Here is a 17,420-nt window from a genome sequence, read left to right as displayed (position 1 = left end):
TTTAACTCTATCCTGGCTAACATGGTGAAAGCCTGTCTCTACTAAAAATACAAAAAATTAGCCGAGCGTGTGGCGGTCACCTGTAGTACCGGCTACTCGGGAGGCTGAGGCATGAGAATGGCGTGAACCCAGCAGGCAGAGCTTGCAGTGAGCCGAGATAGTGCCACTGCACTCCAGCCTGGGCACCTGGGCGAAAGAGCGAGACTCCGTCTCAAAACAAAACAAAACAAAAATTAACTCTCCACCCTCCTGGCTTCACTTTTTCTCCTTACCATGTATCACTATCTAACATACCACATGTAATTACTATTCATTCTGTGTATCCCTATCTGCCTCTGTAGACTGTAAGCCCCATTTGGTTCAATCTCTGTCTATTTTGTCACCAAAGTATCCCCAGAACCTAAAATAATACCCAGCTTGTAGTAAGCCCTCAATACAATATTTACTGAATATATGTCAAATTTTAAATTTGATTGCATTTTATTAGCAAGCAACACTGTTAGAGCATGTGATTTCTTGTCTAAATCACTGGTTTGTGCATGACTCTAAACATTATTTTCTTCCCTATCTGTAAAGAAAACTAAGTATTCTATAATATAATCATAGTTCAGCCCACAGATTTCCCCACTAAAGATTTTCAGGTTCATAAAAGTTAAGTACATTCTTATAGTCACACAATTGTCTAAAGATGACAGTAAGAATGAAAGCCATTTTTTTTCTAATTTCAATAGGTTTTTGGGGAACAGGTGGTGTTGGGTTACATGAATAAGTTCTTTAGTGGTGATTTCTGAGATTTTGGTGCACCCATCACCCAAGTAGTGTACACTATACCCAATGTGTTTTATCACTCACCACCTTCCACTTTCCCCTGAGCCCCAAAGTCCAATGTATCATTCTTATGCCTTTGCATCCTCATAGCTTAGCTCCCACATATGAATGAGAACATACAATGTTTGGTTTCCACTCCTGAGTTACTTCACTTACAGTAATAGTCTCCAATTCCATCCAGGTTGCTGTGAATGCCATTATTTCATTCCTTTTTATGGCTGAGTAGTATTCCATGGTGTGTGTGTGTGTGTGTGTGTATCACATTTTATTTATCTATGCGCTGACTGATGGGCATTTAGGCTGGTTCCATATTTTTGCAATTGCAAATTGTGCTGCTATAAATGTGTGTGTGCAAGTATCTTTTTCGTATAATGACTTCTATGAAAGCTAGTTTAAAGTAAGCAGGCTGGCTAGTACAAAACAAAATATCCTCTCTGCTCTTTTCATAAACTGGGAAGGACTAGGATTTCCTTCAGAAAACCCATGTTTGATGTCTTTTATTATCCCTTACGGGTACATGGGCCTGGCATGTGCAGCTTAAACTTCAAAACTCAGGGTACTACTCTAAGTTTGAAATAAGGTAACACGTACAAAGGCACTTTGAAATCTACATTCTTTTCTCTTTTCTTCTCAAAGACAAAGTTGCTGGAGGAGTAGAACGCCATCAGGCAACTGATGGCATAGACTCACCTCATCATGAACCAGCTCCAGTGGCTCTATCATATACACGAAGGTATCATCTTCAAACATGCCACTAGCACAAAAGAAACCACACAAAGAAGAGAATAAACAAACACAGGAAATGGCAAGAAATAGCAAGTGAGCTTCATTATTGTGTCTTCAAAATAAAGAGTATAACTGAACAAATCCCTTTACACTGTCACAAGTTTAATTCACATATCTGCATGGAGTCCCAGTGTGGCCCCAGCACTCTATTAGGCAGCATGGAGGCTATAAAATTATAAAAGTATACATCAAATGCATGCGAATTATACCTGATATAACTGATGTTTGAAATTCAACAGACAGATTAGAAAATTACTCTGGGATAGGACTATTCACTCAGTGGCAGTCTCTAAAGTAATTATTCCAGAACCATGTACAACTATACAAATTTCTAATTATGCAAATTCAATATCATCTGTAAGAAAACAGATTCTTTATATATGAGAATAATCTAAAACCATCTGGTTCTGAAGAAGCAAACAGTGGTATCTTTATGCTTATAAATTCTGAACTGCCATCAAGCAGTACAACTCTATGTCATACAAATTACATTTAATTTTCAGAGACATAAGGTTTTTTATAAAACGGCGAAAAGTTTCAAGATTCTTTGTCATCACACGGCCAAAACTAAGTCTTTATATGAGGTGCTATTGTGTCCAGGTCTAAAAGGTGCCGACACATGGTTTTGTTAGAACCCACCCCTAGGTCAATGTGCGAACTCCTCTTTGTCACCCCACCCCTGCCTGGCTAACTCCAACTTACTGTTAGGTCTAAGTTTCTTAGATCTAAGGCCTACCGACTCTTAAGTCTAGATGTAGGTCTAACTGATATGTCCTCTGGAATATGCCGCTAGGAAACCTTCCTGGACTAGGTTTTGCCACTCCACAAGCTCCTGTCCTTCCCCTTTACAGCTCTTAACACAATAGTAATTAAACATTTATCTATGTAATCATTTGGTTAATCTCTGAATCTCCTGCAAACACTTGTGCACCACTCCATATATATGCAGTCCCTAACACAGCACTGGCACAGAAGAGTCACTAAAATATATATATCCATAAAAGGGAAACTGGAAAGGGTCAATGAATAAAATGCCAATGAGATTCCCACTTACTGAAGTCCATTGCAGGTTGACAGAGCCACCTTGGAGTCTTTGACGCCTCTGATACTTCCATGGTAGTAACAGTGCTCTCCACCCTGGAAAGCAGAAGGTTTCATGGATTGGTTGTATTTCACGCATTATAATTAATTCTTTGGGTGCTTCCATAAAGCAAGAAGAAATGCAAGGATGAGCATATATGTGGACTGTATTAATAACCCTAGAAACTCCTCCTATATAAAGTTGCAAATAAGATTAGGCAATTTTTCAACTTTTTTATAACAAGCATGTGTGTATTAAATTGAATGAAGGAGAAAAGCCTTTAAAAAACAATGACACCAAGGTAATTAATAAAACATACATTTCTTAAGTATGTATTATAGGAGTACAGGTACTTATCAGATGTTGTTATGGAATAAGGACTTCCACTTGAATGAAGAGAGACTCCAAAAGTTTGTTTATAATCATTTTTGATGGAAAATTATACAATATCTTATTTGTTTTCTTACCTTTAAAAATTAACTTTAAAAACATTTTAGCAGCAATATAGGAATGTGGTTTTCAAAGTCAAATAATAACTACAAGTTTTTTTTTTTTTTTTTTTTTATTATACTTTAGGTTTTAGGGTACACGTGCACAATCTGCAGGTTTGTTACATATGTATCCATGTGCCATGTTGATTTCCTGCAGCCATTAACTCGTCATTTAGCATTAGGTATATCTCCTAATACTGTCTCTCCCCCCTCCTCCAACCCCACAATAGTCCCCGGAGTGTGATGTTCCCCTTCCTGTGTCCATGAGTTCTCATTGTTCAATTCTCACCTATGAGTGAGAACATACGGTGTTTGGTTTTTTGTCCTTGCGATAGTTTACTGAGAACGATGTTTTCCAGTTTCATCCATGTCCCTACAAAGGACATGAACTCATCCTTTTTTATGGCTGCATAGTATTCCATGGTGTATATGTGCCACATTTTCTTAATCCAGTCTATCGTTGTTGGACATTTGGGTTGGTTCCAACTCTTTGCTATTGTGAATAGTGCCGCAATAAACATACGTGTGCATGTGTCTTTATAGCAGCATGATTTATAGTCCTTTGGGTATATACCCAGTAATGGGATGGCTGGGTCAAATGGTATTTCTAGTTCTAGATCCCTGAGGAATCGCCACACTGACTTCCACAATGGTTGAACTAGTTTACAGTCCCACCAACAGTGTAAAAGTGTTCCTATTTCTCCACATCCTCTCCAGCACCTGTTGTTTTCTGATTTTTTAATGATGGCCATTCTAACTGGTGTGAGATGGTATCTCACTCACTGTGGGCAAAGGACATGAACAGACACTTCTCAAAAGAAGACATTTATGCAGCCAAAAAACACATGAAGAAATGCTCATCATCACTGGCCATCAGAGAAATGCAAATCAAAACCACAGTGAGATACAAGTTTTATTTTTAAAAAAACACAGTTTCCTTTGTCCCTCTTTCCCCTCCACCTCCAAGGCAACCATTTTTAATGTTTTAAGCTGTTTCTTCTGGTGTTTGGCTACATACTTTTGAATGTTTATACTTTTATGTTCTGACTAATTCCATTTTAGAAATTATCTACCTAATATCGGATCTTGAAAACCTCTCTCACCCCCAATACATTCTAATTCATATCACCAGTTTTAGTTAAATCTATATTCATTGTTCATGTGTACACAAATATTGTTCACAGCTCTGCCACTATAATTATTGTATTTTCTTTCTTGCTCCATTTTTAATTTTTTTTTTTTTTTTTTTTTAATAATTTTTGCTCCTTTGTTGTACTGGGTACTCTGTGACACTTTAATTTTTTTTTTTTTTTTTGGAGACGGAGTCTCACCCTGTTGCCCTGGCTGGAGTGCAATGGCATGATCTCAGCTCACTACAACCTCCGCCTCCCGGGTTCAAGAGATTCTCCTGCCTCAGCCTCCCGCTGTAACACCTTTTAATCAAGAAAACTATGCACTTCAGTTCTGGGCAGCTTTTTTTAATAAATAATAATAATTTTTATTATTTATAAAAATATTTATAAATAATATTCATATAAGAATTTTTATAATAAAAATAAGAATTTTTATTATTTATAAAATACAGCTGAGAATTCTCTTATATTCATTTTTCTCCATACATGAGCTCCTACCAGACTAGGGAAGTCCTCGACTTCCTATCTGGTTATCTGGCTCCACAGGGCAAGCAGTAAATTGGGGACTTAACCACTCTACATCTACTTTCAACCAATTTTTCTTTTTTCAGATGCTTTTATTTCTGCCTTTCTGGGATAAGTGACATGAGTTGACTTGTTTCTTCTTGGTTTCTCCCCAAACGAACTTAGCAGAGCATGAAAAGCTCAAAGCTAAGAGTCACCCCTCATCCACTTTCCCAGCTCCTGAAATTTTATGGCTATGTCTCACCTGCTTGTTTTCTCTTCTCCTGTCTTTGTATTGGTGGGTTCATATCCTTTTTTATCCCCTGTTATTTAGGTGGGTTATTGGGAGAAAACAGAGATAAATATATATTTATACAGTCAGGGATTGGTTCTAGAACCCCTACATATTCCCAAATCTGCACATACTCAAGTCTCACAGTCGGCCCTGTGGAAACCACATATATGGGAAAGTCAGCCCTCTATATGCACAGGTTTTGCATCCCACAAATACTGTGTTTGGTTGAAAAAAGTCTACATATAAGTGGACCCGGGCAGTTCAAGGATCAACTGTGTGTGTGTGTGTGTGTGTGTGTGTGTGTGTGTGTGTGTGTAACGTAAAAGGCTGCTTTTCTTTTCTTTTCTTTTTTTAAAGACAGTCTCACTCTGTCACCCAGGCTGGAGTGCAGTGGCATGATCTCAGCTCACTGCAACCTCTACCTCCCAGGTTCAAGCAATTCTTGTGCTTCAGCCTCCCGAGTAGCTGGGATTACAGGCATGCACCATCGTGCCTGGCCTTGAATCACTGTATTTTTTGAAACTTAAATGAGACTTCAGGCAACACCCAATCTCTGATGTTTATCATCATAAGAAAGTTTTAATAGCTAAATTGTGTAGTTATATTAAGCATTATAAGCAATTTGGTAGCTTCAATTTAATACTAGTACTAGCGGTATTAGAGGATTTTTCTAATTTTTTTATTACTAAATTTATACCAAGTTTTTAAAAAGTACTACGGAAAAATATTATTTGGTAACACTTCAGACCACTGCAAAGTAAGATCTTGAGTTATCTCATATAAAATAAATCCTGAGAGAGAAAGAGCAATCCATCTTGGGTGCCAAGCATAACAGTAGTGGGCCAGTACAGGGAGCCCACTTCTAGAGGGCACTGGCAATCATGACTTTGGACAGTCAGCTCCAGGGGTGCCTTCCACCCAGGGATCTGGCCATCTTCAACAACCATTACCTCACAGTGATGGCTGTCTCCATGTACCCATATGGGTACAGAAACAAAGTGCAAAAGGCTCTTCTAAAAATAACAAAAGGACAAGCTGATTCCCACATCTTCAGGTTCTCAAGTCCATGTTTCTTTCTCCAGTTAGGAAGGCCTCAGACAATTAAAGAGGGCTGGCCCTGACCACCTAGGAGTGGGTCACAGACCTGTGACTTGTCAAATGGCAGAAGGGACAACCAAAAAGGGCTCGATTCAGCCCATGACACAGGTCTCTGTGCACCCATACAGACATCAGCATTTTCGAATCCAAAACTGTCAGTTAATTAAATCCAACAAAAATGGAGCATCTGATAAGTGGAAGTTATTGGCTAGTCACAGGAAATTAAAAATCCTAGTATGCTCCCTACCTTTCTCAGCCTGCTACTTGCACAGCTGAATGCTCCACAAGCCAGATCATGCTCAAATAATAACTCTGCTCCACAACGTTTCCAATCTCAGAATCCCATTGGAACCTACCAGGCTTCTTCTTCATATACTGACACACTGAAGCCATGTCCATCTTTTAAAATACTTCCTAACCAGAAGTGGCTGGGGATAATAACTTTGTGACTCTAGTGATAACAACTTGTAGGGGAAAAAAAATATCCAGTTCTCTGGTATTACTAATCTAATAACAGGAACTGGGCAGGCATCATGGCTCATGCCTGTAATCCTAGCACTTTGGGAGGCCAAGGAGGGAGGATTGCTTAAGCCCAGGAGGAGTTTGAGACCAGCCTGGGCAATGTAGAAAGACCCTGCCTCTATAAAAAATAATAATGATAATAATAATAATAGTAATAACAACAGGAACTGTTTGATTCTACTCATTTTAGTGGAAATAGAACCAATAGTTTCAATTTGGTTTTTAAAAGCACCCCACCTTTGTGTCTGTTTAATTATTTCATCTGCATGGTAAAGTTCCATCAGCCAGTTCTTTATTGCTTATGAAAAGCCCAAAAACCTGGACATTCATAGTGACCACACACTGATATTTTCAATCTATTCCTGCAGGTCTGGATAAACATTTGAAAAGAAACTACACAGCTCTTAACTAGAAAATGTGTATATTATGATATCTAGGTTCTGAATATAATAAAAACTACTGACACTATACTCAAATGATTATTCTATATACATATCTTTAAATTCTTCAAGCTTATCACTACTAGGATACGCTAAACTATTTTAAAAATCAGTGAGTGGATGACAAATGAGAAATAGAAAAAAGATATCTATAATGGGACATGAATACCTGATTTTGAGTACTGCAGAATAAGGAAATAAAAAATAATAATTTTGGAGAATTGGGGAACTTGAGACCCCAACAAAGAAATTATTAAATAATTTGTTTAATTATTTACCTTCATTAAATTTAATGGGGAAAATGTTCTTGCAGTAGTTTAATTAATAAAGTATTAGAACAGTTTGGCTGTACCAATGCTATGTAAATTTTTAATAGTTCACATAAATTATACTATTCAAACTTAAAATAGCTTTGTGAGGACTAGTGTCATCTGCTATCTTGATTTCTTGGGGCATTTTTTAACCCCATGCTCCTTTCATATTCTATAATGTACTCTGAATGTTGCCAGGAAGGTCAATATTTTGAATGATTAATAATAATTTCAACTTTATACTCAAAATTCAAGTAACTGATAATCCTGGATCTAATTTAAGTGATTTAGTGCGGATAGTTTTGTTTTCCTTGTTATTGCTTAAATTGTTTATTATTTATGCAGTGGTAAGAAACTTTTTAAAAAACTGGCTATTAATTCAAAAACTAGGGAAAAAATTCTAGTGTACACATAAGTAAAAGAGCCATTTTTAATATAGGAGTGGAAATACAAACTTTATCTAACTCTTTGGTTAGAAACAATACAAACACGAATTTTTAAACCCAATTATGGCAAGCTGAGAGGCAGTAAAAAAGAAGGGAAAATAGATTTAAAAAATAGTCTGAAAACTTCATTAAAATATTACTAAAAGAAGAGGGAATGAGAAAAATAATGGAAAGGAAGCAGAAAGAAGTGGGGAAACACTCAGAAAAGGGAAGACAGGCAGACCTGTGTGTCTGAAAATACCCCTGACTCCAATACAGCACCTCGGCCAGACTCTGATTGACTTCTGCAGGGCCCACCCTACCTTACTCATACACTGGACAGGGTCTTCAGAACACGCACTCCTCCAATCTCCTCCACCCTGCATCAACCCTACCTCTCAGCCAGGAGCCACGCGCACCTGATCACAATCCATGCTCTCCTGCTGCCAAAAAGCCTTCACTCTTAGAAGCGAGCTTGAGCTGAGCTGTGAGGATGATTTGATAAGGAAAGCACAAAGAACATTCTAAAAGGGTGATGGGGTTATACTGATAAAGAAAAGAATAAAGGTGAGAAGAGAACACAGGACCCACAAGGGCAGGGATCTTTATCTGTTTGGTTCACTGATACATATCTAGTACCTAGAACAGGAACTATGACCTCAACGAGGTCACAGTACAAAGTAAATCAATATTTTTTCTGCTTTTTTGTTTTTTAAAAGTTGTATATATCAGGCCGGGCACAGTGGCTCATGCCTGTAATCCCAGCACTTTGGGAGGCTGAGGTGGGTAGATCACTTGAGGTCAGGAGTTCGAGACCAGCCTGGCCAACACGGTGACACTCTGTCTCTACTAAAAATACAAAAATTAGCCAAGCGTGGTGGCACGTGCCTGTAATACCAGCTACTCGGGAGGCTGAGACAGGAGAATCGCTTGAACCCAGGAAACAGAGGTTGCAGTGAGCTAAGATTGCGCCACTGCATTCCAGCGTGAACGACAGAGCGAGACACTGTCCCCCCCCCAAAAAAAAGGTGTGTATATCTAAAATATACAACATGATATTTTGATATACACAGTGAAATTATTACTATAGTCAATCAAATTAACATGTCTTATTTCTACCTCACAGTTACATTTTGTGTAAGTGTGTGGTGTGACCACCTAAAATCTACTGTTTTAGCAAATTCCCATCATACAATATGACTGACCATAGCCCTCATGCTATCCATTCCATCTTTAGACTTAGAGCCTATATAACTGCAACTTTGTACCATCTGACCTACATCTCTCCAACCCACCACCCCACTCCCACCCCTCCACCTCCTGCCCCTGGTAACCACTGTTCTGTTTCTATTAGGTTGGTGCAAAAGTATCTGTGGTTTTTGATATTACTTGCAATGGCGAACACCACAATTGCTTTTGCACCAACCTAAATACATATTTGACTTTTTTAGATTCTACACGTGAGGTCACAGAATATTTTTCTGTGTCTGGCTTATTTCAACACACACACACACACACACACACACACACACACACATGCAATGGAATAGCATTCGGCCTTAAAAAAGGAGATCCTGGCATTTGCCAAATATGGGTGGATCTGAAGGACATTATGCTATACAGTAAAACCATATTTGTTTAATGAATGAACAGGAATGGCTTATTCATGAGCATATGTGACAAGACCAATCCTTAAGGATTCTTGTTTGATGAAGAGGGTGGGTAAATAAACTCTTATTACCCACCTGGGTTTTTTATTGTTGTTGCTTAGATATAATTCAGAAATCATAACGTTTACCTTTTTAAGTATAAAATTCAGTGTTTTTCTTCACATGTTCACAGAGTTGTATAACTATCCCCACTATCTAGTTCCAGAGTAGTCTCATCACCTCAGAAAAAAGTCGTGTACCCATTAGCAATCAGTCCCCATTTCTCCTCCCCTCCACTCCACCAGGCCCTGGCAATCATGAACCTACTTTCAGTTCCTATGAATTTGCCTATTCTGGACATGTCAAATAAACAGAATCGTATCATATGTGCCCCTTTGTGTATGGCTTATTTTACTTAGCATAATGTTTACAAGATTTATCTATGGTGTAGTATGTGTCAGTACTTCATTCCTTTTATGACTGAATAGTAATTCCACTATGTGAATATGCCATATTTCCTTTATTCCTTCATCAATTGAAGGACATTTAGGGTGTTTCCACCTTTTGGCTACTATGAATAATGCTATGAACATTTATGTACAAGTTTCTTTGTGGACATATGTATTTAATTCACTTGAGTATATGCCTAGGAGTAGAACTGCTGGGTGATATGGTAACTCTTTGTTGAACTTTTTGAGGAACTGCCAAACTGTTCTGCCAAGCAGCCACGCAACATTTTACATTCCCACAAGCTGTGTATGAGGGTTCCAATCTCTCCACAATCTCGACAGCACTTGTTATATTGTCCATCATTTTCATTATAGCCATCCTCGTGAGCATGAATCGGTGCCCACTCAAGTTTAAAACTAAATGAAAGAGTGACATAGAATTGAAACATCAAAATGTCACCTTCATTTATTATAGAGCTATACTGGAGGAGAGGATTAGTTGAGAATCTAATAGGCCTGCTAATGCTGCACCCAGGAGTTAGCAAGCCTTACCCACCCAGGCAGAGACAACGTGGGACAATCTAACCCCAGTCACATACACATATGAGGGTGGCCACAGTACAATTCAGAGAAGAGAAAGGTGGAGAGAATGTGCTCTTCCTATAGGAAGGTAGGTCCTACAAAAAAAAAAAAAAAAAAGGGAGGGAGGAACTGGCTGCACAGACATACTTTCCCAGCAGTCAAGCTGCTCTTCCTTCCCTGAGCAAGAATGAGCAAGGGAATAGAAAGAAGCCAGGGTGAGGAAATAGACCTAGGAAAAGATGCCTTCCCCACCTAATAATGATAGTAATAAGGTAGAGGGAAGTTGGGATGGAGGCACTTCATCTATCTATTCATCATGACTGCTGATGTAAGCAGAAGAGAAATCAAAGTATTAGTAAGCACTTACAAATATGTATTAGCAGCTCACCAAAAAAGACTTCACAGAAATATGTTAATTTTGAAAAGTACTTTCATAGTGTTATGTTGATGCTTATTATTTTATAAGAACTGAAATGCTAAAAATTAACTTATTTAAATTGGCTCATCAGCAAAGTTGGTCAACAAATATATAGTACTTGAAATATGCTAAGAGGGTGGATCTTAAATGTTCTCACTACAAAAGAAAAAAGATAACTATGTGAGGTGATAGGTGTGTTCATTAGCTTGAGTGTGGTGACCATTTCACAATGTATAAACATATCAACATGATGTTTTGAATAATACATACAATTCCTATATATACAATTTAAGTTACATACCTTAAATATATGTAATTTCTATTTTTCAATTATATCTCATTAAAACCAGGGACAAAAAAGGAAACTAGTCACAAAGGCCCACCTATTATATGATTTCATTTATGTCCAGAATAGGCAAATCTATTGAGATAGGAAGTATTAATAGATTAGTGGTTACCTATGGTTGGTAAAAGACAGACTGTTGGTAAAAGAGAGCAACTGTTAACAGGTGGTGTGGCTTCTTTATGCAGCGATGAAAATATTTTAAAATTAGATTATGTTGATGGATGCACAATTCTGTAGATATACTAAAAACAATTATATGCTTTATGATATATAAGTTATATCCCAATAAATTTGTTTAAATAAAATAAGAAAAGTAAATAAATTACTTTTTAAAGTTGTAAAAAAATCAACAAAATAGTTTTATTATATATTATGTGCAAAGCACTGGTAGGAACTTAAACAAAAGCTATTGCTCCATCAAGTGCAGAACAAAAGTTCTTCCTTATTCATGGACTGATACCTAGCATTCATATTACACGCTTCTTTTTGACCTCTCCAGCTCCTGTATTTGCTTCACATGGAAAGAAGCACTTTTAACCCACATGCATGCAATAAAAGTAAAAGCCAAGACATTAATCTTTTCTTAGTGAGAAGTAAGAACGAGAGAGGGGCTTGGTAGTGGTGAAATGGGAAAACCTAGACAACCCTCTTTTCAAAGTATGGTTGCAACCAATTCCTGGGATACTGTCAATATCCACATTCATATTTAACTTCATAGCCAAATAGACTGTTCTTTAGTTATGTGGATAATATTGTGCGTCTACGTGTGTGTGTACAATGTGTGCATGTACTTTTCTCTAAACAATTTGAGATCTTTGAGCCAGGTGCGGTGGCTCGCGCCTGTAATCCCAGCACTTTGGGAAGCCGAGGCAGGTGGATCACGAGGTCAGCAGTTTGAGACCAGCCTGACCAACATGGTGAAACCCCATCTCTACTAAAAACACAAAAAAATTGTTTGGGCGCGGTGGCAGATGCCTGTAATCCCAGCTACTTGGAAGGCTGAGGCAGGAGAATCGCTTGAAACCAGAAGGCGGAGGTTGCAATGAGCCGAGATTGCGCCACTGCACTCCAGCCTGGCCAGTAAGAGCAAAATTCCGTCTCAAAAAAATAAAAATAAAAAACAATTTGAGATCTTTAGGGAAAAAAAGGCTGCATTATGTGAAAATAAGTTTAACTTAGCCATTCTTACATATTAATTTCCTTTTCTGGTACTCTGTACAAAGATTTTCTGAAGCACCTAAAAGACAATCTTCATGAAGTTTACTTACAAATGCTTTATATATATATGTATGTATGTAATGGTGGTAGGAATATGAATTTATACAAACTTTCAGAAAGAAAAATTATTAATATATATGAAGAGTGTTAAAAAATTGTACCAACTCTGACTCAGAAAATTCCTTTCTCAGAATTAATTCTGAAGCAATTACAAGGGATGTATTCAAAATGTATCTGGAAGGCCTTCCCTTGAAGTTATTCGTATAGTGAAAGATTGGACAGAGTCAAAATGTCTATCAGCATGGCATTTTTAAACAAATTATAACAAATGAGTTAGAAATATTATGAAGTTTTTAAAAATTAAAGGTTTAGAAGATTACTTAGTATATGCTAAAATATTTAAAATTTTGCTACATTTTAAAAATCTTGATATAAAATAGTGTGCACCATATCATCTTGGGTTTTTCTGATGTACATAAATACAAACACATAAAAAACAGACTGTTAGTTCATTATCTATGAAGCACATAAGTTTGGGTATATGAGCTATTTGAAGAAAATGGATCATGAAAGAGAGAAAAGCAGTGAACACAAAAACAAACTGTGGTGAACACAATTTCTTTTGCTAGAGTTGAAATACCTTTTGTTTTAAGTTTTAGTTACAACTGATATCAGATTTGGAGTGTCTTATTAATGATACGGTCTCCTTTTGGGACCTCAAATGACCTCTGGAGGCCAATTAGCTATTCTGTTTCTTTAAAAAAAAAAAAAAAAGTAACTGAGTGCCTTAGTCAGAAGTCTGGATCAGGTTTCTGTGTCCTGCAAAGGTGGCTCATTTGCTGAGTCTATAAAGTTCCCTGCAATCTTGTCTACTCCAGGCTCATGATTCAGCATCCGCAGTGCTTAGGGCCCTGGCACAGCTGACAGAAGCTTCAGTTTGTACAAATGCCAGGAAGCTTGTTCCCGCGCTTGATTTAGCTTTTCTGCTCACTTTCCACAGTATTAACTTTTAGGGAGATTCAACAACCCCCAAATGCAACCTACGGCAAGAACTGACAACTAATAAGAATGATACATGAAAGTTCTTAATCTGTGGCACAAAACTCAAAGGCTGGAAAACACGTCCAATTACAAATTGGAATGTTATAAATCCTGAGACATGCCAGGGCCTCCTGAGCAGTATTTATAATGAAGGACACCTATAAATATTTGCTGAGAAGCCATCAGACTGAAAATCCCAGTTACCTATACGGCACAAGTCCATATATGGGAAAGGTGCTACTTTTATGCTGACATGTGTTAGCAATCTAGGAAAAAACAAACAAACAACAAATCCAGTGATGTTTCCCCACTTTGTTTCCTTTCCTGTGCCCCCGGTAACCGGGACACAAGGGACACTGCTCAGGTTCAGTGGCACTTGTTGACTCCCTAAAAGTCAGAGTTTCTTTCTGTAGCCATTCTGGGGATCTTCACCCTGACTGACGGAGGTCACTGTTTCTTACGTACAAATCATCTCTCTCTCTCCCCTGCTTTAACCCAAATCCACTTGCTCTTTATTAATCCTCCCTGAAGACAGGAAAGTTCATCTCCAAATGAAGGAATCAGATACCCAAGTACCCTCATATTCAGTGCTCCATGGCCTTAAGCAGGCTTATTTGCCCTCTCTCTGCCTTAATTTCTTCCGTAGTACAGCAGAAATAATAACATCCACCTCATAGAATTGTTATGAAGGTTAGAGAAAAAGTACTACCTAAATCTCACTTCCTCCACCTGTCCTCTGCCCTTCTTGGGCAGCAAAGTCATTTGCACTAAAGAATCATTCTAACAGCCCATCCAGTCTTCTAATCCAGATTTGATGGCCATGAACCTCATCCTTCTTTACTGACTACTTTCAGTTGCTGATATGGAACTGTATAGCTCTTTATACTCTCACAAAAGGTACTGTATGTATAATCAAAACAATAAACATTTTTTGTCCTGAATACCTAATGTTACCTCAAACATTTGTACATTTTAATAAATTTCTCCTCACTAAAAATAGTATCATTGTAAAAGAGCACAGGTGATTTTACTGAGACAGACGTCAAAACAACGCAGTGTGCACTGATCAACTCTATGATAAGTACACTTATACTAGAGAACTTGCGGACACCGGTAACCATACCTTAGAGTACTGTGGTTTCCCATTTTCGTAGTGAATCTCCACATAATCAGAAGACAACAAACCACTACAAAGGAAAGAAAATAGAGTGATTTCTGCATCTAAGACACTTAGAGGTTTAAAAACAATCGGCTCAATAAATGAACGTGAGGGGCATGCAAACCACAAATAGCTGCAGTCCATGGTTAGTACAGAAACAAAAACAGGTTATCATCAAGAGTCTCACACAGTATCCAGGAATAAATTACTCCCCAGTCTATGAAAAAAAAAAAAAAAAAAAAAAAAAAAGGGCAAGACACAGACAATCTAACAGTGAACTCTTTTTTTTTTTTTTTTTTTTTTTTGAGACTGAGTCTCGCTCTGTCGCCCAGGCTGGAGTGCAGTGGCGCGATCTCGGCTCACTGCAAGCTCCGCCTCCCGGATGGTGAACTCTTTTTATTCACATTATTCAGGATCTGATTGATATGTTAATTAATACAGAACAAACCAAAAGGCAAGTAACACGAGGAGACAGATCCTATAAAAATTCCACAATTATGCCCTAAACAGTTGGAATGTCATAAAATGTAATCATCAAGGAAGAGTATAAAGCAAAGGTCAGCAAGTGTTTTCTATAAAGGCCAGGGAGTAGATATTTTAGGTTTCGTGGGCCATGCGGTCTCTACTACAACTACTCAGCTCAGCCATTATATTGCAAAAGCAGCCATGGGCAATATGTAAACAAATGAGTATGGCTGTATTCCAATAAAACTGTATGGACACTGAAACTGGAATTTCACATAATTTTTATGTGTTACGGAATATTATTCTTCTTTTGATTTTTATCAACCACTAAAAAATATATAAAACAAGGCCAGGCATGGTGGCTCACGCTTGTAAGCCCAGCACTCTGGGAGGCCAAGACGGGTGGATCACGAGGTCAAGAGATTGAGACCATCAGACAATCATGGCTAATATGGTGAAACCCCATCTCTACTAAAAATACAAAACTTAGCCGCGCATGGTGGCGTGCGCCTGTAATCGCAGCTACGCAGGAGGCTGAGGCAGGAGAATCGCTTGAACTCAGGAGGCGGAGGTTGCAGTGAGCCGAGATCATGCCACTGCACTCCATCCTGAGCGACAGAGTGAGACTCCATTTCAAAAAAAAAATGTACATATATATATATACACACACATATATAAACATTCTTAACTTGCAGACTGTACAAGTTAAGAATGGCCAGAGATTGCTTGTGTGCAATAGTTTGCCAATTCCTGGGATAAAAGAAAGGGTAAGGGGTCAGGCACAGTGGCTCACACTTGTAATCTCAGCATTTTGGAAGGCCAAGGCAAAGAATTGTTTGAGGCCAGGAGTTTGAGAACCAGCCTGGCAACCCCCATCTCCAAAATATTTAAAACATTAGCCAGGTGTGGTGGCATGCACCTGTGGTCCCAGCTACTAGGGAGCCTGAGGTGGAACGATTGCTTGAGCCCAGAAGATCGAGGCTGCAGTGAGCTATGATTGCACCACTGCACTCTAGCCTGGGTGACAGAGCGAGACCCTGTCTCAAAAGAAAGAAAAAGAAATTTAAAATAAACAAATAAATAACAAAGGTTAAGAAAGTCATTGAAGTCAAACAGTGTTTAAAACCTATTTAAAACCCCTTATTAGTGTTGTGACCCTGGGCAAGTTCCCCAACTTGTATGTCAAATGGAGATGGTCAAGAATGTGAATCTCACAGAACATTGTGAGGATTAAAGGAAACCATGAATATGCAGTACTTAACTCAGACTATGCAGTACTGGGCTAAGAAATGCAGTACTTAGCCTAGTACTTATTCAGTACAGAGTACTGAGTATGCTGATTAGGTACACATAAATTGGCATTGTGGTGGTCACTATTTTTATTTTAACTCAACTTCTTAAAACATATTTCTCCCCATACAATGTGGAAATACAAAATATGTGCCTCCTGAAGAGCACTGGATTATTAGGGCATCTAGGTTCCTGTTTGGGCTCTATCACTAGGAATAATGACAAGTGATAACTGGCATTTGCTGACCACTTACTATGGCACAGGTACTGTTACAAGGACGATAATGGTATTAACTCATTTAATCCTAATGGGAACTGAAGGACAAATGTAGGTCCCACTCTAAGCCAGCTGTATGCTCTAAACTTGGGTCTTTACTTCTTCTTATGCAAAAATGAAGGGCTAAAGCAGAAGATTCCTCAGCTTGTGCCCTACTCTGCTATTCTGATTTTCTATAATTTTGCCTCATAGTAGGTTTTCTTGTTAGGAAAGCGTGACACTACTTCTTTAGCTGAAAAATGGGAGGACTCAATGATTTTGCATCATTTTGAGAGCTGCATCTGATGCATTCTAAAAATAATCCAGTGAAGAGGGCTGGAAAGGGGTGCTGAGCACCAGTCAACAGAGTAACTGGGGGCCTCCTGGGTATGTCCTGTGTGTGCTGAAGGACAACCTTTCCAACACAGAAATGAAGCCAATGCTTAAACTTTAGACATGTTTCCCATTAAAATCACAAACCAAATGTGTACTGAAGGATAATTCTACACTTGAAACTAAATTGTGGTATGTCTACTCATTCCTTTTTAAAAATCTCAGATAGTAAAAGTAATGACAATTACCGAACTCTGTATATATGGGGAATATCTCAGAGTGCAGAAACTCCTTTCACTG

The 17,420-nt window shown here is 38.2% G+C and overlaps 1 protein-coding gene across 3 annotated transcripts in view; it reads right to left on the bottom strand.

The window, feature by feature from the left end:
• The window catches only part of ADAM23 (ADAM metallopeptidase domain 23), a 178,725-nt gene that overhangs the window by 75,604 nt on the left and 85,701 nt on the right, over window positions 1-17,420 (bottom strand). For all 3 annotated transcript variants that reach the window (XM_055290367.2, XM_055290366.2, XM_055290365.2), the window contains exons 4-6: window positions 14,741-14,804; window positions 2,669-2,751; window positions 1,519-1,582 (exon numbers count right to left, since the gene is read on the bottom strand). In XM_055290367.2, coding sequence (XP_055146342.1) covers window positions 1,519-1,582; window positions 2,669-2,751; window positions 14,741-14,804 — 211 coding nt within the window. The remainder of the gene's footprint in view (window positions 1-1,518; window positions 1,583-2,668; window positions 2,752-14,740; window positions 14,805-17,420) is intronic.

The sequence above is a fragment of the Symphalangus syndactylus genome, chromosome 8, assembly GCF_028878055.3.
Source record: "Symphalangus syndactylus isolate Jambi chromosome 8, NHGRI_mSymSyn1-v2.1_pri, whole genome shotgun sequence".
NCBI classification, from domain to species: Eukaryota; Metazoa; Chordata; class Mammalia; order Primates; family Hylobatidae; genus Symphalangus; species Symphalangus syndactylus.
The sequence above is the reverse complement of the archived record's forward strand: the minus strand, read 5'-3'. Positions and strand labels throughout refer to the sequence as shown.